The sequence below is a fragment of the Ornithorhynchus anatinus genome, chromosome 1 (genome assembly GCF_004115215.2).
Source record: "Ornithorhynchus anatinus isolate Pmale09 chromosome 1, mOrnAna1.pri.v4, whole genome shotgun sequence".
Lineage (NCBI taxonomy): Eukaryota > Metazoa > Chordata > Mammalia > Monotremata > Ornithorhynchidae > Ornithorhynchus > Ornithorhynchus anatinus.
In genome coordinates this window covers 1,109,063-1,134,559 of record NC_041728.1, presented here as the reverse complement: position 1 = coordinate 1,134,559, position 25,497 = coordinate 1,109,063, and the positions used below count along the sequence as shown (strand labels likewise).

Below are 25,497 nucleotides of genomic sequence, written 5' to 3'. Positions count from 1 at the left end.
CATAAGTCAAGCTTTCTCTTCCAGGTGCGTCCTACTTACGTCCCCGGAACACTTTGTTCTGTTCATTGAGTCAGAAATCACCTTAATGACTTATCCCCTAGAATTTCCGCATTTCTTAACTTTTGGATATGGATTTGTCCTTGCAAGGCAATTGTCCCACTTCCTCAATTGGTTAAGCAACTCTAGGCAAACGTGGTGGTGCTTAGAGTAACTATGTAGAACTGCAATAACCTTGATGTCTAACAACACTGCACCCACGGACACTAGCTGTCAATCAGGCCTACTCCTGGGTCGATCATGTGATGCGCTAGATGAGAGAGCGAGATGACAGACTCCTGCCTCGTCTCCGTGAACCCAACCCGGCGTTCTCAAGGGAAATTTGGATGATTTGAAATGAGAAATGCCAAGCTTCCCCCATCGCCAGCCCCCCCACCCACCCCCACCCCCGGTCACATTGGAGATGAGGCTGGGAACATTTCAGTCATTTAGCAGCTGGTGATATCTACTCTGAATCCTTGTCATTTCTCCCCCCCCACCCCCCCACCAGAATGTCACTGTGTACATGTCACCAACAAGAGACAGCAGAGTCTACAGCCAACGTGAGCATACCTTTTGGGTGTAAAATCAAAGCACCCGCCTGCCAGGTTCAGGATTCTCTTGCTGAGGACATCTGGTCCGAATGAGAACTTCCTGTTTTTCAAATCAACTTTTCACCTCCCAGATCTTTTTGGTGAGTCCTCATCGAACAACACTGACTTTTGGAGGTGGCCAGGGCCGGGCTCGGGAGGGTCGGAGGCGGGTCGGTCGAAGGCGGGTGGGGGCGGGGGGCGGTGAGCTATACAGGGAGCTTCTCTTGGCTTTGAACACAGGAAAGAAGCTTGCAAACTGGTAAATTGGGGGGAGGAGGGGGAAGAGGCAGCCAAAGGAAAAAGGGACTCAATGTCAAGAAAGCCCATGGGGTTTGCTGATCTTTAAAAAGCTATTTATCATGTTTGATTTTCCTATCATTCCTCTACCCTGAGATTAGGGATCGAAAATCAAGACTTTATTGGAAGAGTTTGACTTTTCAGAGTAATCCGTAAGGATGCCGTTTAAACGACCTGCTGAAAAACGTACACAGTTTCTTTAATTCAGGGCAATAGCATACACCTCCTCTGCCCTATCCAGGTCAATCCGTCTTTGACGTGTTGGGAGGCTGACCAAAAACCCTGTAGGTAGAGGGCTCATTCCATTCCACTCTCAGGCCAGCAGGCCTGCCAACACACAAAAAGCTTTTCGGTATCTACCTCCTTTACTTCAACTTGTGGACTACAAAAGAGATACTAAATCAAGAAGGACTAACTTGTCTGGCCCTGAGCTCGGCTACGAAACGAGCCAGACGCCCCCAAGAGACACAGCCCTATATAAACACGGCCCCCTGGGGCTTCTGGCGGACCAGCTCCTTCACCAGACGTCCCCTGGTCCTCGGGGATCCCCAGTTCAAACCATTAGCCCCCACCAACGTCCACTACCACAGAGAGCACGCGAGAGAGGGATAATGGGGCGTCCGGAACCCCAAGATGGCACCTGCTTGAATAAAAACCAAAATCAATAGAGAAGTAGAAGCCTCCTACCCAGAGATGGCTGCAAGTTTTTGGTGGGCCTGGCGGGCCATCTCACAACCTCTGGTCCTCGTCCTGTGCATCTCAGCCCGAAGAGATGGACAGTTGACCGAAACGTCCCCAATGGAAATGACCAGCTCTCGGTACAGAGCCACTTGGGTGTTGAATTCTTGGACCAGCTGGAAGAACAGGCGCTGATTACTTCGTGGAAACCCTCCACGAAACCGGGAGACCACGGGAAGGGCGTAGGGAAGGGGACGGCGCAGGGGCAGGGGCTGGGCCAAGTAAGGGCCGGAGGTGGAGGAGCTCCGGCCCATTCACCCCGGGGTCCTGCGTGACAAAAGCCACCGGACGGGTGGAAACTCGGTGTCCAGGAACCACTACAAAGCCGCGAGGGGTGGCCGAGGACCTCGGGGATTTATTAGACCCCTCCTGGCACACTCCCCACCCCCCTGCACACTCCCACACAGTCACGACCCTTTTCTGAGCGTCTCCCTCCGGGGATTGGGGGCAGGTCCGGGACCCTCCCAGGGGAAACTCGCATGTGGCCCCCATTGTCCCCACTGTCCCCAGTGTCACTCCTGGGAAACGGGGTCGAAGTAGCCGAGGAAGAGGGCTCGCTGGCCCTCGGCCTCAACACTCCGGATTCCAGAAAGCGCTTTGGCGGGGGAAGGGTCGCAGCCTCCGGCCGCGCCCCCGACCTCCCCGCCCACCGATTCCCACGCAAAGCCGGGCGGGTCAACAGTGCCCGGCCCAGAGTAAGCGCTTACCAAATACCATCATCATCATCATCATCATGATGTCTCCGAGGGGGATGGCTGGATCCCGGCCCCGCGCTCCTCAGGGATGCTACTTTATTTTCTGTCCACCCCCTCCACTGCCCCCTTCCCTTCTCGACCTTCGGCGAGGCCCGTTCCCCTCCTAGCCTCTGCAGGGGCCGGTGAGGACACAGATCTCCCCTCCGCCCCCTTGGAGACCCCGGGATGGGGGCGGGAGGGGGGACCCGACACGGTTTGAAAGGCAGTGCCACTTCACGGGATGGGAATTAGCCACGCCGAGGGGGCCGGGGGAGCACCGAGGCCGAAGACGCACGCATCCATCCTTCCCCTCTCCCCCATCTGGGCATCGGGACGCTTCCGGGGAGGGGGACGGGAGGAGAGACACACCACGGTTTTAAAGGTAGTGCCCCTGGCCGGGATGGGAATCAGCCAGGCCAAGGGGGCTGGGGGGGCCCCGAGGCCGAAGACGCACGCGTCCATCCTTCCCCTCTCCCCCCATCTGGGCTTCAGGGAGGGAGGGGAGAAGGCTCACCCACCATCTTGCAGTGGTCCAGGGCTCTCTGGGTCTGGGGGACGCTGTCCGAGTCGCAGTCCCCTCCGGGCCGGGGGGGCTTGCTGAGCTGGAAGAGAGAGGGGCGCAAGGACCGGGCCGGGCGCTTCCTGCGCCCCTTCGCCGCCGAACTCATGCACCCGGGCACATGCGCCAAGCCCCACTCGGCCAGGCCGGGGCCCCCACCGGGGGGGGGGGGGGGGGGGGAAGGGGCGTCCGGTCCACAGCCCACCCCTCGCCACTCACGGGACCCGGGCCGGTCGGAGGAGAGAGTCACCTTCAGCCTGCAGGAGCGCGGGGCGAGGGTGCGCCAGGCTTTGCAGCATCTCTTCGCGCCCCCCCCGGACGAGGAGAAAGAGGGGAAGGGGGGAAGGGGCCCGGGGAGGGGGGCGTTAAGTTCTGGGAGGAGGGGGCGGAGGGGGCATCTCAGTCCCCGCAGGAGGATGGAGGCGAGCCCCCGATGCGGGCGCGCATCTGCTGGAGAGGTGGCCAGCGGAGCGCTTTGCGGGCCAGAGGTACCGTTCAGGGAGGGGACGGGGGGCGGGGGGAGGTGGTCACAGGCTGAGATGCCAGGGGGGTCGTTCTGCCTCCGGGTCTCCCCGCAGCAGCAGCAGCAGCAGCAGCAGCAGCAGCAGCAGCAGCAGCAGCCCGGGCCTCTGCCATCCTCCCCACCCCCTGCCCACCCCCGAAAGGTCCAGAGGGTCCCGGGCCTGGGCCCCCCTGGGTTGAGTCGGGGTGGGGGGCAGGGTGGGCGGAGGCAAAGGGGGGCCGGGGTCGGGGGGGGGTGGGGGCTGACGTGGGCAAGGCTCCGGGCCCCGGGATAGGATGGCGAGGCGGGCGCCCCCTCCCCTTGGCCGCCCGCGGCTTGCCTCTCGCCCAATCGGAGCCCCGGCAACATCGATGGCACCGTTACTTCATCGACGCTATTCTTAGAAGCGAAAAGTCTCATCGGAGCGGGGTCGATGGCCCCCTCCCACCATCTGGCCGGGCCCCCGGCCCCATCGATATTGGGCCCAGCGTCTCGTCTTCCCGCCTCCCTTGCCCCCGACCCCCACCTCCACCTGGATCCGCAGGTGACACCACCCCCTTTCCTGCCCCCACCCCTTAGAAGAACGCTCACCGTCTCTTTGGAAGGAGGCTGAGAGAGTGCCCCCGTAATCGGAATGATAATGTTGGCATTTGTTAAGCGCTTACTCTGTGCAAAGCACTGTTCTAAGCGCTGGGGAGGATACAAGGTGATCGGGTTGGCCCCCGTGGGGCTCACGGTCTTCGTCCCCATTTTGCAGATGAGGTCACGGAGGCCCAGAGAAGTGAAGCGACTTGCCCAAAGTCACACAGCTGACAAGTGGCGGAGCCGGGATTTGAACCCATGACCTCTGACTCCCCAGCCCGGGCTCTTTCCCCCGAGCCAACACGTCTGTCAGCTCTGTCGTGTTGCACTGTCCCAAGCGCTTAGCGCGATGCTCTGCTCAGGGTAAGCGCTCAGTAAATGCCACTGATAATAATGGTGATGGTATTTGTTTACATGGGGCAGGCACTGTACCGGGCGCTGGGGTGGATACAAGCAAATCGAGTCGGGTACAGCCCCTGTCCCACGTGGGGCTCAGGGTCTCAATCCCCATTTTACAGATGAGGTCACTGAGGCCCAGAGAAGTGAAGTGACTTGCCCCAGGTCACGCTGCGGACAAGTGGTGGAGCAGGGTCAGAACCCATGACCTTCTGCCTCCCAGGCCCCTGATTCATTCATTCAATAGTATTTATTGAGCGCTTACTATGTGCAGAGCACTGTACTAAGCGCTTGGAATGTACCATACAGCAACAGATAGAGACACTAGCCGCTACGCCATGATTGGCTTGTTGCTGTGGGAAGGGAGTTCTTACGAAGGCTGCCCGGGGCCGGTGAAAGCACTGTAATCTTCAGGCAGTAATGGTAGTTTTTACCGAGAGCCCTCTGGATGCAGCGCACTGTGCTAAGAGCCTGAAGAAGTATGGAGCAGAGAAGTGATAGGTTTCCTGCCCATGAGGAGTTTACTCTTTAGGGAGGGGAGATGGTCATAAAAATATAGGTGGAGTCGCAGTGTAGTTTCCCGGAGGAAAGAGAGGTCAGGTATCGAGGGGAGCAGAAACAGAAAAACTTCCCTCCAGCCACTGGTGAGGGTTGGTCCCGAGACATCTTCTCCCCTGGCCCTCCACCCCACCCCATTTTCCCTCTGTGGAGTGTGGGTCAGCGCCTGACCGGGGCCTGGCACGACAGCGAGACGTGACGAGAGAAATGGTCTCCATGCCGGGGCGGAGGGTGGGAGACGGGGAGTGGGAAGACCATAGGAGAATGGTGCTGCCAAGGGGGTCCCAGAGGGGCGTCGGGCCGGGCTGGGCCAGACCAAGAGAGGAGGTGGGACGGGTGGGAGGAAAATGCAGTCGTTCACTGCCTGGCTTTAAGCAGTAGGAAGCCTGCTTGAAGGGGGTTCCTCCCCAGCAAGTGGGTTACAACGCTGATGGAGATATTGACCAGGAATTAGGATGAATAATAGTTAAGGTTGCTATGGGTCAGAGACAGCTCCGCAGCATAAAACGAGAGAAAAAAGATACCCGTTAAGGGCCGAGCACTGTTCTCAGCACTGAGGTAGAGTTGGACCACATGGAACTCACAGGCCAAGTAGGCGGGAGTAGGATTTAATCACCGTTTTGCGGAAGAGGTAACCGAAGCACAGAGAAGTTAAACGACTTGCCCAAGATGACGCCGCTGACAAGTGGCAGAGTCGGAATTAGAACCCAGGTCCTCTGACTCTCTGGCCCCTTCGCACCAGGTTAGGCTGCTTCACAGCCTGGGGGCTGCCTGAGGAATGCTTGGGTGCTGGGCTCTTTCTATATTTGAAATCCGTAGGGACTCTGTGCAATTAGAGTTTTGTTTCTCCCCTGGAATACCAAACCAGAGATGCTAGGGCTGTGAACCTGCCAGCCCAGAGACGCCCTAGCACGAATTAAGCACTGCATTAGCTCTCCCCCCCGCCTTTTACCTCTTTCTGCTCTTCCATTTAGATACTAATTGTGAATTTACCTTTTTTTTCATTGTGAAGTTAAATGCACTTTGCGTTGTCATCCTGATAGCATCATGACAACCACAAAGCATTAAGGCAATCAGGTATACCTTGAGGATGTATGTGAGGTGGGGGCTGATGGGGAGTTGTCTTGCCTAAACCACTGCTTTCGTTCCATCGCTGACTCGGAGAAGGAGGGGAAGCCTCTGGAGCATCCAGCCAAGTTCCCCGCCGAGTGGGGCAGCGTGGCTCAGTGGAAAGAGCACGGCCTTCGGAGTCAGAGGACATGGGTTCGAATCCCGGCTCGGCCACTTGTCAGCTGTGTGACTTTGGGCAAGTCACTTAACTTCTCGGTGCCTCAGTTACCTCATCTGTAAAATGGGGATTAAGACCGTCAGCCCCACGTGGGACAACCTGATTCCCCTGTGTCTACCCCAGCGCTTAGAACAGTGCTCGGCACATAGTAAGCGCTTAACAAATACCAACATTATTATTATTAAATGAATGACAGTTGGGACCCCGCAGTGTGGCCTAGTGGAAAGAACACAAGCCTGGGTGACAGATGAGCTGGGTGCTCGGCCCAGCTCCACCGTCGGCCTTCTTGCGTGACCTTGGGCAAATCCCTTAACACCTCTCCACCTCAGTTTCCTCACCTGCAAAATGGGGATTCAACAATTCTTCTCCCTTCTTACACAGACTGTGAGGCCCCTGTGGGACAGAAACTGCCTCCGACATAATTACCTTGTACCTATCCCAGCGCTTGGTACACAGTAAGTGATTAACAAATACTCTGATCGTTATTATTATTATTTAGTCTCTGGGGTCCACAGAGCAGTGCATGAAATTTAATTAGTCTGTGTCTAGTTCCCACCTGTGTATTCACTCCCAGGGCTTAGTAGAGTGCTCTCCTTACAGCAGTTGCTCAAATACTATTATCCCTACTAAAATTATACACCTTAATGTCTCAAATATCTTAATGACCATCTCCCCCATTAGAGAGTAAGCTCCTTATGGGCAGGGAACATATCACTTCTCTGTTTCGTACTTCCCAAGCTCTAGCACAGTGCTTTGCACCCAGAGGGCTCGCAGGAAATACTACCGCTACTGCCAGAAGATTGCAGGGCTTTCCTCCACCTTCCCCGGTCTTCGAGAGAAACCCCTTCCTACAGGAGCAGAGAGATCAAATCCTAGTCCCTCCTAGCAGTAGTGTATTGCTGTTTTCTCGTTCTTTTTTGTAGTCTTGGATATCTATTCTTCCCCCACCGCTTAAACTGGAGCCCCTCTGTGGGCCAACAACTGTCTGAATCAATCATTCAGTCACTTGTATTTATTGAGCACTTACGGTATACGGTGTATTAAGCACTCGGGAGAGCACAGCACAAGAATATAACAGATACATTTCCTGCCCACGACGACCTTACAGTCTAGAGAGGGGAATCGAAATGCCTGTAATATTCCGTCATTCGTTCATTCACTCATTCAATACTATTTACGCAGTGCCTACTGAATGCAGAGAACTGTACTAAGCACTAGAAAGAATCCAGTGAAAGTGAAAGGAGGGGTTTCTGCCCGTGAGGACCATGCAGCCTATTAAAATAACAGTTCTGGGGAAAATCTGTAAAGTTGTCTGAATTGTTGAAGTCTCTCAGTGTGGGATTTTATTAATTTTCACTTATCAGAGGCAAATGGAAGAGGACTTTGGCTTTCGGGGAAGAGAATTATGGAGACCCCAAAGGGAATCCGAGATTGGGGACAGGGAATCTCAGCTACACCAGTAGGGGGACTCCGGAACATGATGACATACTGGTAGCATTTAAGGGATTTTGTTTTTAATGTGATTTTCTCCTTTTCATTTTGAATAATGATGCTCTGCTAAAAAGAGAAAGAACTGTGTTTTGCTCATAGCAAAGGCTTAATAAATGCCAGAAATAAATAGGCAATAGGGAAGGAGAAATTTGGGGTCATGATCGAAGAGATATTTTGGCTGTCATTACACGTCCATAAACAGAATACTCCAAGTGGAGTCTGCCTTGAGACATTTGGCCTTCTGGGGGTGGGGAAAAACTTGCCGCCCCCCGTTTCTTTTCCGGGCTACATCATGACTGTGCTCGTAGCGTGACGTGACATCATACGGAACCCTCCAGCCTACAGCATTTCTCCAGGGAGAGACGATTGATAATAATAATGAAGATGATAATAATAATAAAAATGTGGTATTCGTTAAGTGCTTCCTATGTGCCAGGCACAGTACTAAATGCTGGGGTAGGTACAGGCTAATCAGAACAGTTCCACACAGGGCTCCCAGTCATAATCCCCATTTTGCAGATGAGGATATTGAGGCACAGAGAAATTAAGGGACTTGCCCGGGGTCACACAGCAGACTCGATAACCCTGACCTCTTCTCTGCCCCCCACTCCTCCTTTCTCCAGAGCTAGTGTGTTTCCATCCTGGCTCCCTGTTTCCACTGGCAGAACTTCCAATTCAGGCAGAGGAAAGGGGGGGGGGGGCTTTTTCCAACTTGAATCTGCAGCTGTCCACCCTGACAGTGCCACAGGAGAAGCAATAAATCTTGCAGTTTAAAACTGAGCAACGAAAACGCGAAGGTTTCTCCAAATGAAGATTGTCTAAAGACAGTGGGACTTTTTAATCTGGGAAAACAGACTAGGTGAGTCATGTTTGAACCCCTACGATGTCTAAACTGGGGGGTGCCCCCATTGAAGCCTTCTTAGACTGTGAACCCCATATGGGACAGGGACTGGGTCCATGCTGATTTCTTGAACCTACCCCAGCGCTTAGTACAGTGGTTGGCACATAATTAGTGCTTAACAAATATTATTATTACTGATAATAATAATATGAATATTTACAGCTTTGGGTTCAAAGCAACCAAATGCAAACGCTTCTTCACCCAGGGTATGGGAATCACATGGATTCGTTTAAAAAAGCATTTGTGCAGGTTCGCATTATCCACTGGCTCAAGAAAGCTCTATTGACAGTTATTAGAAAGTTTGGGTTTTGGGGGGAGGTTTGGAAAAGTCGGGTGCTGTAACTCTAACCATTAGGAAGGAGGTTAAAGCGAGAAATCTTCCCCATTTTCCTAAATATCTTATTGCTATCTCCACGGTCAGCTGCAGAACTCTGGGCTGGACTGATGGGTGCCAGGCCCACAGAAGGAATTCCTCTATTGCTAAGAATCCTTTTTGTGAAATGATTTGCTTTGCAACCATCATTCTCATCACCTGCAATCCCGGGTTACAATACAAATGGAAGACTGGAGGGATGATGGTGTGCCTGCCTACCCAGAGAAGCAGCGTGGCTCAGTGGAAAGAGCCCGAGCTTTGGAGTCAGAGGTCATGAGTTCGAATCCCAGCTCTGTCACTTGTCAGCTGTGTGACTGTGGGCAAGTCACTTCACTTCTCTGTGCCTCAGTTCCCTCGTCTGTAAAATGGGGATGAAGACTTTGAGCCCCACGTGGGACAACCTGATTCCCCTGTGTCTACCCCAGCGCTTAGAACAGTGCTCTGCACATAGTAAGCACTTAACAAATACCAACATTATTACCCAAGGTCTGGGAGGAATCAAGAGACAGGCAGGAACTCTCTGAAAGGCCTGTGGTCCCTGCCCCCTCTGCTCAGCCTCACCCTTCCTCGCTTCCCTCTTCTTCATTTTTCTTCCTCTCATTTCCCTTTTCTTTCTCCAGATCAAAGTTCACCAGTATGAAGAACATCTTCATATATTTTCATCTCTCCGTTTCTATTGCTTTTTTTGATTGCTTCTAAAAGGGAACTTAGCCTTAGGGCTGAGCTTGTACTTTCTTAGCTTGGTAATAGTGGGAGAGGTAAGATAGGCCTGGGGTGGGCAGTCTTATGAGGCGGGGTGTGGAGGGGCGGCGCGAGGGAGGGAGGGGGACTTTGCCTATGCTGCAGGAGTGGAAAATAGGAAATAACAGGTGTAGATGGTTTGGAGAAAAATCTTTCCAGGCAGAAGAAAATTGGGGGGTTAATTATTCCATTGGCAGCTCGCTATTTCATTTGGCAGTGAATTTATGTCATGTGCTGTGCCGCATCTGATCATTTTTCTTCATTTTGAAAGACTTCATAAATGATGAGGGTGGAATGTCCCGTTGCAAATGACAGATGAGCCTCAGCCCAGTCACAAAGACCTCTGGACCGAGAACTTGTGTGCGGACATCGATGACCACACCAGGGTTTGCCCAAGGCCACTCACATTCTTGTTTCTGCCTGCTAGTGCCCACGGGGCAGGGGGTGGTGGGGACGGCACATTTCTAAACGTTAGAAGTTCGTGTACAAATCGCATTTATAACCAAAGCAACCACAGCCGCCGTGGTTTCTGCCGCCGCGTTAGCCAGATATTTTTCAGGATTCTTCCCGGGCCAGTCCACCTTGTGGAATGCCATAGTGTTCTCGGTCAGAAGCTTTCCCCATTGGTGGCACAGCCCCTGTGGGCATTCCCCTCCTTGGGATTTTTTCACAATCTCTGCTTCCCACCCCCCGCACAGTGGGAAGGATGGATCGGGCTATGATGGAGGGTGGGAGAGGGCTTCATGAATACAAGGATTCCTGCCCTGTCACATGTTACTTCAAATTATCACCTTGGAACTAACCATTCTGAAAACTGGCAATATCAGAACGTGCTGTCCCAGCAGCAGGAAGCCTGGTTGGGAACTTGAAAAAATAAATGCCATTTGTTAAGCACTTACTGTGTGCCAGGTACTGTACTAAGCTCTGGAGAAATAATAATAATAATGATGATGGTACTTGTTAAGCACTTACTGTGTGCCAAGCACTGTTCTAAGCACTGGGGGAGATACAACGTAATCAGGTTGTCCCACGTGGGGCTCACAGTTTTAATCCCCATTTTACAGATGAGGTAACTGAGGCACAGAGAAGTGAAGTGACTTGCCCAAAGTCACACATCTGACAAGTGGCAGAGCCGGGATCAGAGTAGACACAAGCTAATCAGGTGGGAAATAGTCTATGTCCCGCATGGGGCTCACAGTCTTAATCCCCGTTTTACAGATGAGGTCACTGAGGCACAGAGAAGTGAAGTGACTTGCCCAAGTTCACACAGCAGACAAATGGCAGAGCTGGTATTAGAACTCTTGCTCCTGGATGTTGGTATCGTTTGCGAAGGGTGAGGTCGCAGTCTTCCCTTGAAGTAGGACCCCTCTAGCAATCAGACAATGGTATTTATTGAGTGCTTGCTTTGTGAGAGCACTGTACTATGCACTTGGGAGAGTACAATAATAAAACAGACACACTCCCTGCCCACAACAAGCTTGCAGTCTAGAGGTGGGGGAGACAGACGACGGTACAAATAAATAAAATTGCAGATACGTACGTCATGGGATTATAGTCATAGCAGTGATAGTAGCATCTAGTGGGCGCCTGTCCGCTTGGCGCAGTGCACTGTAGTAGATGCTTGGGAAGTACAGAATAGTAACATCTCATTTCCCTGCCCGTACTCATAGGGAAGACAAACAGAACTCTCTCCTCTCTGAAGATAGGCCCCGTCGGGCAAAGCAGCCTTCCTTTCAGAAGAATGAAAATCAAACCTTAACATTTCCTGCAGGCCAAACAGAACTGAAATCCCTGTTTGTTCTCATTCAAACAGCTCTTCATTCAGGAAAACACATTTTGAGGAGTCCACTTGATGTTAATTAGAAAGTAATCTCATCTTGGGAGCTCTTAGAGCCAAAGGAAGTTCTCAGTCCTCAGGTACCCCAGCAGAGCCGTGGGTATCTCCCATCCTTTTAAGTGTGCTAATTGTCTTTACAAAGCAATTGCTGGTCAAAGGACTTTTACAAGATTGTACATTAGTGAAAAGAAAAGCATCCTCCACACTGACAGTTTTCTCTCTAATCCTTTAATATGTATGACCTTGACAGTCTTCTTCCTAAACCAGCCAGGGAGATGTTTACCTATTTCCCTTTTCATTTTAATTATTTATGAAGGCCTTTCTGCAAACACCCTGGGAACATACATATTAACCTCTAGCTAGATTGTCCTCAGATATCCACCTGTCATCTCCTGGTGTGTGGGTGGCTGTTTTTCATTCGTGCAGCCTCTTTTTTTGACCCCCCCCCTTCCTGACCACCTATATCAGGGGTACGGCTATATGGCAATTGGTTGCTACGAAACTAAAATCTCTGTCTCTAGTGCTTTTCATCAGAATTACTGCTTTGTTCCCAGGGCAACTGGGAATTCAACAGGACATCTCCAACTGAGACTTGAAGGACAAATCATTTGCACGACTCAGGGGAAAACCACAGTGGTGGTCTAATGGTATTTCAGTGCTTACTAGGGCATTACATTAAATTCTGGGGTAGATACAAACTAGTCAATCAATCAACGGTATTCATCCATTTATTCACTCAATCGTATTTATTGAGCGCTTATGATGTGCAGAGCACTGCTCTAAGCACTTGGGAAGGTACAACAGAAATAGCAGACGCGTTTCCTGCCCACGTCGAGTTTATAATCTAGAGGGGGTGAAGCTAATCAGGTAGGTCACAGTCCCTGTCCCACAAGGGGGGGGCTCACAATTTTAACCCCCATTTTACAGATGAAGTAACTGAGGCAGTGAGAAGTGAAGTGACTTACCCCAGGTCACACAGCAGACGAGCGTCGGAGTCGGGATTAGAACCCAGGTCCTTCTGACTCCCAGGCCCGTGCTCCATCCACTAGGGCACGAGACTCATCATGCTAGAAGGGACCTTGCAGATAATGACTAGGCCCAGCGCCATCACTGGATGGGACCTCTGGTCCTTCCAGCCCAGGACTCTCTCTCCAAAATTGGCAATAGGATGCCCGGGCACAGTGAGCACCTACTAGGGGAAGAAAACTGTACTAAGAACTTGAGAGAGTACAGTAGAGTTAGAAGACATAATTCTTGTCTTGCCTAGCTCTAAACAAATAGTTATTCGTTCAACAGTATTTATTGAGCGCTTACTTTGTGCAGAGCACTGTACTAAGCGCTTGGAATGTACAAATCGGAAAAAATCACTCTCCCCGTCGGGGAATCGAACCCCGATCTCCCGCGTGACAGGCGGGGATACTCACCACTATACTAACGAGGATGTTAGAACGGTTAGAATGGGCTACTGTGGCTTAGTGGAAAGAACCCGGGCCTGGGAGTCAGAGGTCATGGGTTCTAATCCCGGCTCCGCCACTTGTCAGCTGTGTGACTTTGGGCAAGTCACAACTTCTCTGTGCCTCAGTTGCCTCATCTGTATAAAGGGGATTAAGACCATGAGTCCTGTGTGGGACAACCTGATTACCTTGTAACTACGCCAGTGCTTAGAACAGTGCTTGACACATAGTAAATGCTTAACAAATACCATCATCATCATCACTACCTCTAATCAACCAAGTAACAATAATAATAACTGTGATATTTGATAAGCACTTACTATGTGCCAAGCATTGTTCCGAGCACTGGGGAAGGTACAAGGTAATTAATAATGTTGGTATTTGTTAAGCGCTTACTATGTGCAGAGCACTATCCTAAGCGCTGGGGGAGATACAGGGGAATCAGGTTGTCCCACGTGAGGCTCACAGTTAATCCTCATTTTACAGATGAGGTAACTGAGGCACAGAGAAGTTAAGTGACTTGCCCAAGGTCACACAGCTGACAAGTGGCAGAGCCGGGAGTCAAACTCATGATCTCTGACTCCGAAGCCCAGGCTTTTTTCCACTGAGCCACGCTGGCTGCAACTCTCTAAGTAGTAGGGAAAAGAGGTATTGAATCCCCATTTTACAGGGGAGGAAACTGAGGCACAGCAAAGTTAAGTGACTTGCCAAAGGTCTTACAGCAGTCAAGAGGTGGAGCTGAGGTCAGGGGACCAGGTTTTTGACTCCCAGGACCATGCTCTTTCTACTAGACCATGCTGCTTCTAGACTAAGCTCATTATGGGCATTTATTCATTCATTCAGTCGCATTTATTGAGCATTTACTGAATGTAGAGCACTGTATCTCTGTTATATTGTTATATTGTACTCTTCCAAATGCTCAGTACAGTGCTCTGCACACAGTAAGTGTTCAATAAATATGACTGACCAACTGCTTCTCTAACAATGGTATTTATTGAGTATTTACTTGTTGCAAAGCACAATATTAAGCGCTTGGAAGAGTACGCTAGAATAGGTAGAAATGATTCCTACTCTCAAGGAGCTTACACTTTAGCTTGGGAGACAAAAATGGAAATAAATTACAGGTAGGGAAAGCAACAGAGTATAAGGATAGGGACCTAAGAGGTGTGGGGGTGCATCCCTACCTTTCTCCAGCTCTATTTCATACCCCTTATCTACCAAGTCTTCAGATGCACCTTGTCAAACATCTCCCCACCACTTTCTGGCATCAAGAGTGGGGATGGGGTATTTTATTTCTACTCTGTGTTCCTCAAGCACCTAGTTCAGTGATCCACAAGGAGTAGGTGTTCAATAAATACTGTGGATAATGAAGATGATGATGATGATAAAAATAATAATTACGGTATGTTAAGCACTTACTATGTGTCAAGCACTATTCTAAGCACTAGGGTAAACGCAAGATATTCAGATTGGACACAGTTTCTATCCCACATGGGGCCCACAGTCTAAGTACTCGGGCATAGGATTGAATTCCCATTTTACAGGTGAGAAAACTGAAAAACAGAGAAGTTAGGTGACTGGCCCAGGATCACAAAGCTTGTATATTCAGAAGTAGCATGGCCTAGTGATGATGACGATGATGACGATGGCTTTTGTTAAGCTCTTACTATGTGCGAAGCACTGTTCTAAGCGCTGGGAGGGATACAAGGTGATCAGGTTGTCCCACGTGGGGCTCACAGTCTTAATCCCCTTTTTACAGAAGAGGTCACTGAGGCCCAGAGAAGTGAAGTTTCTTGCCCAAAGTCACACAGCTGACAAGCGGCAGAGCTGGGATTAGAACCCATGACCTCTGACTCCCAAGCCTGTGCCCTTTCCACTGAGCCATGCTGCGACTCCAGTGGAAAGAACACGGTCCCGGGAGTCAGAAGGACCTGGGTCCTAATCCTACTTCCACCACTTGTTTGCAGTGTGATTTTGGGCAAGTCGCTAAACTTCTCTGTGCTTCAGTTACCTCATCTGTAAAATGGTAATTAAGACTGTGAGCCCCATATGGGACACGGACTATGTCCAACCTGATTAGCTTGTATCTACCCCAGTGCTTATACAGTGCCTGGCACATAGTAAGTGCTTAACAGCTACCAAAAAAAAAGAAAACCCTAAATCATCCAAGAGCTTACTAATGTTACCTATGGAAATGATAGCCCAGTGCTTAGAAGAGCGCTTGGCACATAGTAAGCGCTTAACAAATGCCATCATCATTATTATTATAGGTCTCCAAATTTGAAGATGCGAAGGCTACTTATTCAATTTTTTCCTGGTCCCTTTTTGTCCATTTTTTTTTTTTCACTTTGGCTGCTGCAATCTGAAACCTTTCATTTCTTCTTGGGGACATTCTCAGGGGAACTGGTGCTCCCCAACCCCAAAGGAACACCATGTCTCTACCAACCCCAAGTTCAATAGCCCCGTGAAATGAGGAAGCAAACCACACCACATTGTTCTAGTCTCTCTGTGCCAATTTCAAGCAAGTTTCACTGAAACGAAGCTACGGTGGGTGGGATGTGTGTGTCCAAGGACAAATAGGAGGACAACCCAACCCCGCCTTCTTGGTGAGCTAAAATGACCTGATTGAGAAAAGCACTTTGAGGACGCAGTGAAGCACAGCCTCTGACAGCGTGGCCTGTCCGTATCATTTTGGGGAGAAAAAGGTGGCAAACAGACTTGCCTAGAGTGCTACAATCGAGAAGAGTAGTTGTCGAGAGTGGTTTTGAGAGGATTAGGAGACTGACGCAAAATTACAAACAGCACCAGATCTTGCAAAAAGCCAACACATCAGGAAACAGTGGTAGGTTTTGTGCGTACATAGTGCGACAGGGACTGTCAGTCCCACGGTGCCTTTCTCAGATCACACAAACACTAGTAGAATTCACTCAAAGGCACCATCTTCCAATACAAAGCCTCCAACATTCTGACTATGTGAGTGTGTGTGTGCATGCATGTGTTTAGAATAGTGTGCCTGGCCCAGAGTAAGCACTTAAATATCATAATTATTATTATTGAAAAACCAGTACACCTAGTGGTTAGAGCACAGGCCTGGGAGCAGAAGGACCTGTTATAATCCCCACTCTGCCACTCATCTGCTGTGTGACTTTGGACAAGTCATTTAACTTCTCTGGGCCTCAGTTACCTCAGCTGTAAAATGGGGATTAAGACTGTGAGCCCCATGTGGAACACAGACTGGGTCCGATCTGATTGGGTTATATCTACCCCAGTGCTTAATACAGAGTCTGGCACACAGTAGATGCTCAACAAATATCATAATAAAGATATAAACACATTCATAAAGACAACTGAAAAGGCCCTTTGGTTACTGGAATGGAGGTGATAACAATCCAGATCATTGTGATGATGAGGTGTAGATTAGAGATAAATTAGGTCCAATTTGAGCAGTAAATTTCAGGTAGCACATGGACCCTGTCAAGGCTTGAGAAGCCATTTCAGCAAATGGCCCTTTTTTCTAAGGGGATACACTAGATAGGGGATACACTGGATACACTTTGTATCTAAGGGAATATACTAAAAGAATACAATTGAGTATATTTTTGATCTAGAAGGAGAGGCAAGAACTCTTTGTCCATCTGATGTTCCTGACCACGCTGTCTCCCTGTCTGCCACTCACAGCTCATCCTGCCAGTCATTTTCTTCCTGGAGTGTGGAGAAGGGAAATTCCACCAGGATATGCCCCCCTCCCTCCCCACCCCCCACCCACTCACTCACACACATCTACTGTAATAATAAATAGTGATAAAAAATAATTATGGTATTTGTTAAGCACTTACTATGTGCCAGGCACTGTTCTAAGCGCTGGGGCGAATACAAGCGAATCAGAGTGGACATAGTCCCTGTCCCACGTGGGGCTTACGGTCTCAATACCCATTTCACAGATGAGGTAACTGAGGCCCAGAGAAGTGAAGTGACTTGCCCAAGGTCACACAGCAGACAAGTGGCAGAGCCGGGATTAGAGCCTATGACCTTCTGACTCCCAGGCCCGTGCTTTCTCCACCAAGCAACGTCGCTTCAAGCAGAGGAGGAAGAGGGCCAGTCACTCTACTTCTCTGGGCCTCAGTTCCCTCATCTGTAAAATGGGGTTAAGACCGTTTTAGCTCCACGTGGGACAACCCGATGAGCTTGTATCTACCCCAGCGCTTAGAACAGTGCTTGGCTCAAGTGCTTAACAAATAATAATAATAATTGTGACACTTGTTAAGCACTTACTACCATCATTATTATGATTCTCTGTGCCTCAGTTCCCTCATCTGTAAAATGGGGATTAAGACCGTGAGCCCCACGTGGGACAACCCCATCACCTTGTATCCTCCCCAGTGCTTGGAACAGTGCCTGGCACAAAGTAAGTGCTTAACAAATACCATTATTATTAGTATTAGTATTATGATGATTCTCTGAGCATCAGTTCCCTCATCTGTAAAAGGGGGTTAAGACCGTTTTAGCCCCATGTGGGATGACCTGATGACCTTGGATCTACCCCAGCGCTTAGAACAGTGCCTGGCTCCTAGTAAGTGCTTAACAAACACCATTGTTATTGTTATTATTTAACATATACCATTGTTATTATTGTATTATTATTATTCTTCTCTGGGCCTCAGTTCCCTCATCTGTCAAATGGGGATGAAGACTGTGAGCCCCACGTGGGACGACCTGATCACCTTGTACCTACCCCCAGCGCTTGGAACAGTGCCTGGTTCATAGTAAGTGTTTAACAAATACTATCATTTTTATTTTTATGATGATGATTCTCTGGGCCTCAGTTCCCTCATCTGTAAAATGGGCTTAAGACTGTTTTAGCCCCAGGTGGCATGACCTGATGACCTCGGATCTACCCCAGCGCTTGGAACAGTGCCTGGTGTTTAACAAATACTATTATTATTTTGATGATGATGATTCCCTGGGCCTCAGTTTCCTCACCTGTAAAAGGGGACTGAGACTGTTCTAGCCCCAGGTGGGATGACCTGCTGACCTCGGACCCCCACCGCGGCGCTTAGAACGGCGTCTGGCCCATAGTGAGGGTCGAAGAACGGCCCATCGTCCTCATTATTCCCCGAAGGGGGGCGAGGGGGGATTTTCCGTTGACTTCCCAACGGCCCCCGGCCGGCCGTTGTCCCAGAGGAGGGAGACCCAGGACCGGTCCTTTCCCCGCCGGGGAGGATGGAGGGCAGAGAGCCGGAGGCCCCTCCCACCGCCCCGGGCCCCCATGACCTCGTCCTCCTGCATTTCAACGACGTCTACGAAGTGGAGTCGAGGAGCGAGGAGCCCGTGGGAGGAGCTGCTAGGTACAGGCCCCGAGGAGTCATCATCATCATCATCATCCACATCATCATCATCATAGCATTTGTTAAGCGCTCGCTACGTGGCAAGCACGGTTCTAAGCACTGGGATAGATACGGGGTCATCAGGATGTCCCACGTGGGGCTCACACTTTTCATCCCCATTTTCCAGATGAGGGAACTGAGGCCCAGAGAATCATAATAATAATTGTCGTATCTGGTGAGCGCTTACTATGAGCCAGGCGCTGTTCCAAGCGCTGGGGGAGATCAGAGGTCATCAGGTCGTCCCACGTGGGGCTGCAACAGTCTTAACCCCGTTTTCCAGATGAGGGAACTGAGGCCAAGAGAATCATAATAATAATAGTGGTATTTGTTAAGCGCTTACTAGGTGCCAAGCACCCTTGTAAGCGCTGGGGTAGATCCAAGGTCATCAAGTTGTCCCACGCGGGGTTCCCGGTCTTCATCCCCATTTTACAGAGGAGCTACCTGAGGCCCAGATTGACTTGCCCAAGGTCACACAGTTGACAGGCGGCAGAGCCGGGATTAGAACCCATGACCTCTGACTCCCAAGCCCGGGCTCTTTCCACTAAGCCACGATGTTTCCCAACCTCCTCCCCTTCCCCCAGCCCTCCGCACCCTTCCCCTCTCCCTCCCACCCCCCCGATCAAGAAAGGGGACTCAGAGGGAAACTGAGGCCGTAAAATTGACCCAACAGGACTTTACGAGGTTTTAACATGACCCCATGTTAGTATTATTATTATAATTCTGTGCCGTCGAATCGCTTCCGATTCACAGCGACTCCCTGGATAGACTTTCTCCAGAACGTCCTTTCCTCTGCCAGAATCCGCAACCTTTCTAATGGCATTTCTGTGATCGTCGTTACGATCTCTATCCATCTAGCTGCCGGTCTGTCTCTTCCACGTTTTCCCTGGAGAAATCAGTTAAAATGCATCACTCCCGAGTGACAAGGGCAGGTCGAGGGAGGGGGCAGAAGCCCAGAAAAATGAGGAGTCCGTTTTTTGATCTTTTTTTTCCCCACTTGCATTCAGAGACCCTCAGGTTTTAAGTGCCTGGAAGCTGGCTAGCCAGGGTTTGGGGAGTATTTAGACTCTCGGGTTCCTCTCTTCTGCTAGGCTGCCTTCCTGCGGACCATCTCGGCTCTTCCCACTCGATTAGGGAAAAAAAAAAACCCACCAAGGTGAAAAAGCCACTCTATAACTCAGCTAGAGCATCTCTGGTGAACTCAGATCAAAAAAGGACTCTGGATTTCGTGTGTTTTTCAGTATTTGGAGGAAGCATTGGAAAAAAAAATCCAGGGGGAAAAAGCCACTCTATAACTCAACTAGAACATCTCCCTTGAACTCAGATCGAAAAAGGACTCTGGATTCCATGTGGATTTCAGTATTTGGAGGAAGCCCCTCCCAACTGCTCTGTATACTAAGCATTTTGGTGTCCATTCCAAACTTCAGGCTGTTTTGGAGAAAGTGAAAATTGTTGGTTAGACATCCTTGGAGACTCAAGTTTCTGACCCACTGTTTAGGGAGTGTCACAATTCCACTTGACTTTGTGCCACTCAGCTTTGCTCAGGACCTGAATTGGTGAAATGGTGTCAAAGTGAGAGCCCTGGAACAAGCAAAAGCTCAGTGGTGAGAAGGACAGGGTGGGTTTTCCGAATGACCACAGCTGGTTTTTCTCAGGCAAGGGAAGAGCCCGCCTCTCTGCTCCAGGAACTGGACTCTGTGCTGAGCACGTAGCCCAACCCCAGGGGCGAGACAGAAAATGTCCCTAGTGGAAAGGGAAATTTCTCTCCTGGATTAGGTGATGGATGAGGCGCAGGGCCCATTGGAGGAGAACCTTGAACACGGCACCATGGATCTTTCCCAGATCCTCCCAGATCATTCCCAAGATTCTTAGGCGGAGGCTGGCAGAAATCTACCCTTGCTCTGATCCATCAGTGGTATTTACTGAGCGCTTACTATGTGCAGAGCACAGTGTACAACCCTTGATCTCTTTCCACCCTGGTCTAAAGAGGCAGTCCAGGCTACTACTACTCTGGGTCTAAAATATCCTGGTCCCAGCGCAACGTTTCTGATGGCCCTGAAAGGCCTGGGTGGAACAACTACGAGCCAACCCCTGGCCCACTCCCGCACCTGTACTGTTGAGGGTGTATCCTGTCTGGGGACAGTGTTTAAGACCCTCGTCCCTGCACCACCCCACAAGAGGTGCTAACTTTGTGCCCCTACCTGACTCCTCAAAGGCAGAAGGGTCGTACCTTTCCGATGGAAAATATCTGCTAATTGTCAGAGGTGCTCCCATCTGTCCAGCCATCCTGGTTGGTTTTCTTGGGCCCCAGAGACCTGGACAAGCAAGTGTGAGGAATACAATGTACACTTGGCCACTCTAAGCATAGCAAGAACAACACAAGTACGATCACAATCAGAAACGTTAGCTTTTGTACACAAGGAAAACAGGTATGATTTTGAAAAGACACAGAAGTAGTAAATGGTAGCCTCGATTTAAACTCTTTTTAAAGGAAAATACATTCAGTTGATTAGGAAAATAATTTGAGGATAGAAATTTGGTCCAGGATGAAGCTGATTCTTAACTCATTATATCCCTAAACTTGAGTTTGATTTTATTGCACATAGAGCCAGAATTAATTTTTTTGGTGCAAGTTTAGCCAGATTAGTGATTGCCAAGCATTTTGCCTTCCTGCCTAGGCTATTCACATTATCTTTTTCTTTGAACATTGAGCTCCAAAGAGTAACAGCAGTATGCAAATCTAATAAATAATAAATTAATGTGTCAAAGGCTGAGAAAACACCACTCTTCATTAATACTTTATGCTAAAGGCACAAAACAATATACCACTTCTTAATTCCACCATGATTTGTGTATATATATATAAGTTGTTGCTGCCTGTTTTTTTTCAGAGTTCCTTCTTGAGACTGATTGAGTGGATGGACTATTAGTATTGTTCATTCAATCGTATTTTTTTAAATGTCGTATTTTATTTTTAAATTTCTTATTTTAGTTTTAAAGTCATATTTAAAAATTGTATTTTTAAATGTCTTTGATGTTTCTGCTAGTTCAGACTACAATCGTAAAATAGAAAATATTTTTTGTTACCTTAAAAGTTGCTTACATGACTTATTTCCTTCACTTTTTTTAGCCTAGTAAATCATATTGTATATTTTTCCTCTTATAGATTTGCCACAGCTGTAAAAAAGTTCACTTTCCTCAATCCACTTCTGATTTTCAGTGGAGACTGCTTAAATCCATCAGTATTAAGTTCAATAACAAAAGGCAAGCATATGATTCCTATTTTAAATGCCTTGGGAGTCCACTCTGCAGTCTTTGGTAAGTAAATCTTTTTTAGTTGAAATTCACATTGCCCTTGCTCTATCTGCTTCTTTGGGTTAGATGGCTTCTTAGGCCAGAATTTTGCTCTGGTAAAAGATAGGGTTCAAGAGAAAGTTGAAACTGATGTTTTTTATTTATAAATTGTCCTTATAATCTATTTTACTTCTGCTCTTCATTAATATGGATAATTGACTTTTGTCTATGGGATTTGGATCATTTCTGTTGAAATATCAAGAAAGAAGTTTGTGGAAAATCCAAGTCTTTATAATACCAAAGCTTTGAAGATCCTGATTGTGGTCTGGAGCTTGCTTGGTCTGTATGCCACTAATCAACATTAGCATTATCCTGCCTCTTCACCCCCATAATAGTAGTGGTATTTATTAAGCGCTTTCTTGCGCAGCTCATTATACTAAGCATTCAGAAAGAATACACTGGTGGGAATTAGACACCAGTCCCTGGCCTTCAAGAGGCTCACAGTCCTAAGAAATCTGCCTCTTTCTCCACGTAGAACTCTGAACTTCAATCCCTCTTCACGTGTCATCATGCCCTGTTTGGATTTCCAATGGTCCCTCCCATCCTTTGACATTAAGAGCCACTCCCTCAACACCTTCCTTTCTACCAAATTCAATTCTCTTGCCCCATCCTGTTCATGTCTCTGCCCCCACCAATCCTCACAAATCCGCTTCCTCCACCCCATACTAGTGCAGACTCGTGGTTGAGAGTAGAAATCCAGTGCACTTCTGCCATTCAAATTCACCCTGGCCTGCTTTAATTCAGATGATTTTTCTGCTTAGCAACATTACTTTTCCTATCTTGTTGACTTCTACCGCCCCCTCTCAAATCCCTAATGATCTCATCAATAGCCTTGCTGTGAGCTTAGTGGTAAGAGCCCAGTTCTGAGAATTGGGTTCTAATCTCTGTTCTATTTCTGTCCCCCCTCCCTCATTCCCCCTACCATTCAAGAAGGGATTTTTTTATGGTATTTATTAAATACTTACTATGTGCCAGGCACTGTACTAAGCACTGGGGTAGCTACAAGATAATCAGGTTGGGCACAATCCCTGTACCACATGTGGCTCACAATCTTAATCCCCATTTTATAAATGAGGCCACTGAGGCAAAGAGAAGTTAAGTGACTTGCCCAAGGTCATAAGACAGACAGATCATATAACAGCACTTAGCATAATGCTCTGCCCACACAAAGTGGTCAATAAATGCCACTGATGAGTGATTGATACAAAAGTGGTTACACATCCATGTGAATGTATTTGCTGGAAAGTGCAGAGTAGTAGTTGAAACTTCCCCAAGCCCTTTCCTCACTCTCTCAATGCCTTCATACTCTCATATCCTCTTCCTTTTCCTTCCCATTTCCCTTCAAAGATGAGTCCACCTCTCATCCCCTAACTGTAGGTGGCCCATAAGACTCTGTTTTGGGGTCCTTTCTTTTCTTGCTCGAGGGTCATTCCCTTGAAAATATCCACTAGCATCATTTTGGCTACTATTTCTTTGTGAGTGACTCCAAAGTCCATCTCAAAAGCCCCAACATCTCTCCCGCTGTGCAGTCTCACATTTCCTCTTGCTTCCTGGACATCTCATGGATAACCCGTCAGCATCTTAAAAGTGAACGTTTCAAATTGAACTCCTCATCTTAACTCCTAAATCCACTCCTCAATCAATGCAATTTACCGAGCGTCTACTTTAGGAGAAGTGTTGTTCTAAGCAGTTGGGAGAGTAAACCAGAAACAAGACCCATTTCTTTTTTTAATGGTAGTTGTTAAGCTCTTACTGGGTGCCAGACACTATGCTAAGTGTTGGGGTCTTGTCTTATGCTGTTGAGTTGTCTCCGACCCGTAGCGACTCCATGGACTCATCTCTTCCAGAACACCCCACCTCCATCTGCAATCATTCTGGTAGTGAGTCCATAGAGTTTTCTTGGTATTCATTTATTCATTCAATCAATCGTATTTACTAAACACTTACTGTGTGCAGAGCACTGTACTAAGCATTTGGGAAAGTACAATTCAACAATAAACATTGACAGTCCCTGCCCTCAACCAATTTACAGTCTAAAATTAAAAATCGGAAGTGGTTTACCATTGCCTTCTTCCACACAGTAAAACTTAAGCCTCTGCCCTCGAGTCTCTCCCATGCTGCTGCTCCCCAGCACAGTCGAGTTTTTACTTGTAACAGATTGCCTTCCGCTCGCTAACCACTGCCCAGGCAAGGAATGGAATGGGTAGGACTCTGCTTGACTCTCCCTCCCATAATCGAGACTGGTAGAGTACTGGAAACTCTCCAGGTATGATCTGAGAGGGGTGTGCTGGGGTAGATACAAGATAATCAGATTGGACACAGTCCTTGTCCCTCATGGGCCTCACAGTCTAAACAGGAGTAGGATTTATTCCCCGTTATACAGATGAGGTAACTAAGGCATAGAGAAATTAAATAACTTGCCCAAGGTCACTCAGCAGACAAATTGCAGATCCGGAATGAGAACACAGGTCCTCTGACTCCCAAGCCCGTGCTCTTCCCACTAGACCATGCTGCTTCCCTCCCTCCAAAGAACTCATAATCTAATACAGACTGGCATGCTATTTTCATTTATTTATATTAATGCCTGTCTCCCCCTCTAGACTATAACCTTGCCGTGGGCAGGAAACATGCTACTAACCCTGTTGTATTTAACTCTTCCAAGTGCTTAAGTACAGTGTTTGACACACAGTGCTCGACGCATTCACCTTGCCCCTTCTTACCTCACCTCCCTTCTTTCCTACTACAGCCCAGCCTGCACACTCCACTCCTCTGGTGCTAACCTTCTCACTGTGTCTCGTTCTCTCCTGTTCCACCGTCGACCCCTAGCCCACATCCTACCTCTGGCCTGGAACACCCTCCCTCCTCAAATTCGCCAAACAATCACACTTCCCCTTTCAAAGCCCTACTGAAGGCTCACCTCCTCCAAGAAGCCTTCCCAGACCAAGCCCCCATTTTCCTCAGCTCCCCCTCCCCTCCGCGTCACCTCAACTCGCTCCCTTTCTCTATCCCCCCTTCCCGCCGCATAGCACTTATGCATATATGTATATATCTATAATTCTATTTGTTTATATTAATGCCTGTTTACTTGTTTTGATGTCTGTATCCCCTCTTCAAGATTGTAAACCCGCTGTGGGCAGGGATTATCTCTCCTTATTGCTGAATTGTACTTTCCAAGATCTTAGTACAGTGTCCTGCACACAGTAAGTGCTCAATAAATACTATTGAATGAGTGAATCAATGAATGAATGGATTTCCACCAGCAGTCCTCCACAGTTCATGCACATGAGCGAAGGAAGCGGACTGTGGAGGTGATCCTGGACTGTGTTTTAGTGGCACAAGATTGGTTGAAGGGATAGGGGAGTGAGTGAGTTGAGTTCAGTAAAGAAGGCAGTGTTGAGGTCATCAGTGTGTGTCAAGAGAATGTAGTTTGGGTATGGAGACCAAATGGGACAATGATAACTTTAGAAAATTGGAGAAAGTCAAAAGATTGGAGGTCTCTGGGAGTGGGGAACAGGACGGATTTGCAGGGAGGGTGTGTGGGGCGGGGGGGAGAAGGCAGGTGAGGAAGTGGAGGTTGGATAGAGGGATTTCAGAGTTGGTGAGGGTAGAGATTATAAAGTGACTAGAGATGATGAGATTGAGTGTCTGTCCAAATTGGTGAGGTGGAGCAGGAGGTCAGTGG

General features: G+C 48.8%; 2 protein-coding genes and 2 non-coding genes across 5 annotated transcripts in view; 1 reads left to right on the top strand and 3 right to left on the bottom strand.

The window, feature by feature from the left end:
- LOC100074594 (regulator of G protein signaling 7 binding protein) overlaps nt 1-3,613 on the bottom strand; it is a 52,052-nt gene extending 48,439 nt beyond the window's left edge. The window contains 2 exon segments of the mRNA XM_029074965.2: nt 1,614-1,780; nt 2,917-3,613. Of these exon segments, the coding sequence (XP_028930798.1) occupies nt 1,614-1,780; nt 2,917-3,066 (317 nt within the window). The 5' untranslated portion in view covers nt 3,067-3,613.
- Nucleotides 3,614-12,995: 9,382 nt separating this feature from the next.
- TRNAD-GUC lies at nt 12,996-13,067 on the bottom strand. The gene has a single exon. It is a non-coding gene; the product is annotated as a tRNA-Asp (tRNA).
- Nucleotides 13,068-18,238: 5,171 nt separating this feature from the next.
- The window catches only part of LOC100074634 (mannosylglucosyl-3-phosphoglycerate phosphatase-like), a 29,443-nt gene continuing 22,184 nt past the window's right edge, over nt 18,239-25,497 (top strand). Inside the window, exons 1-2 of one of the 2 annotated variants that reach the window (XM_016225513.3) lie at nt 18,239-18,425; nt 21,628-21,779. In XM_016225513.3, the coding sequence (XP_016080999.1) occupies nt 18,301-18,425; nt 21,628-21,779 (277 nt within the window). In that variant the 5' untranslated portion in view covers nt 18,239-18,300. The remainder of the gene's footprint in view (nt 18,426-21,627; nt 21,780-25,497) is intronic. The other variant, XM_001506175.4, reaches the window with a different exon arrangement.
- LOC114816617 lies at nt 23,962-24,098 on the bottom strand. Its single transcript, XR_003764420.1, has one exon. It is a non-coding gene; the product is annotated as a small nucleolar RNA SNORA7 (small nucleolar RNA).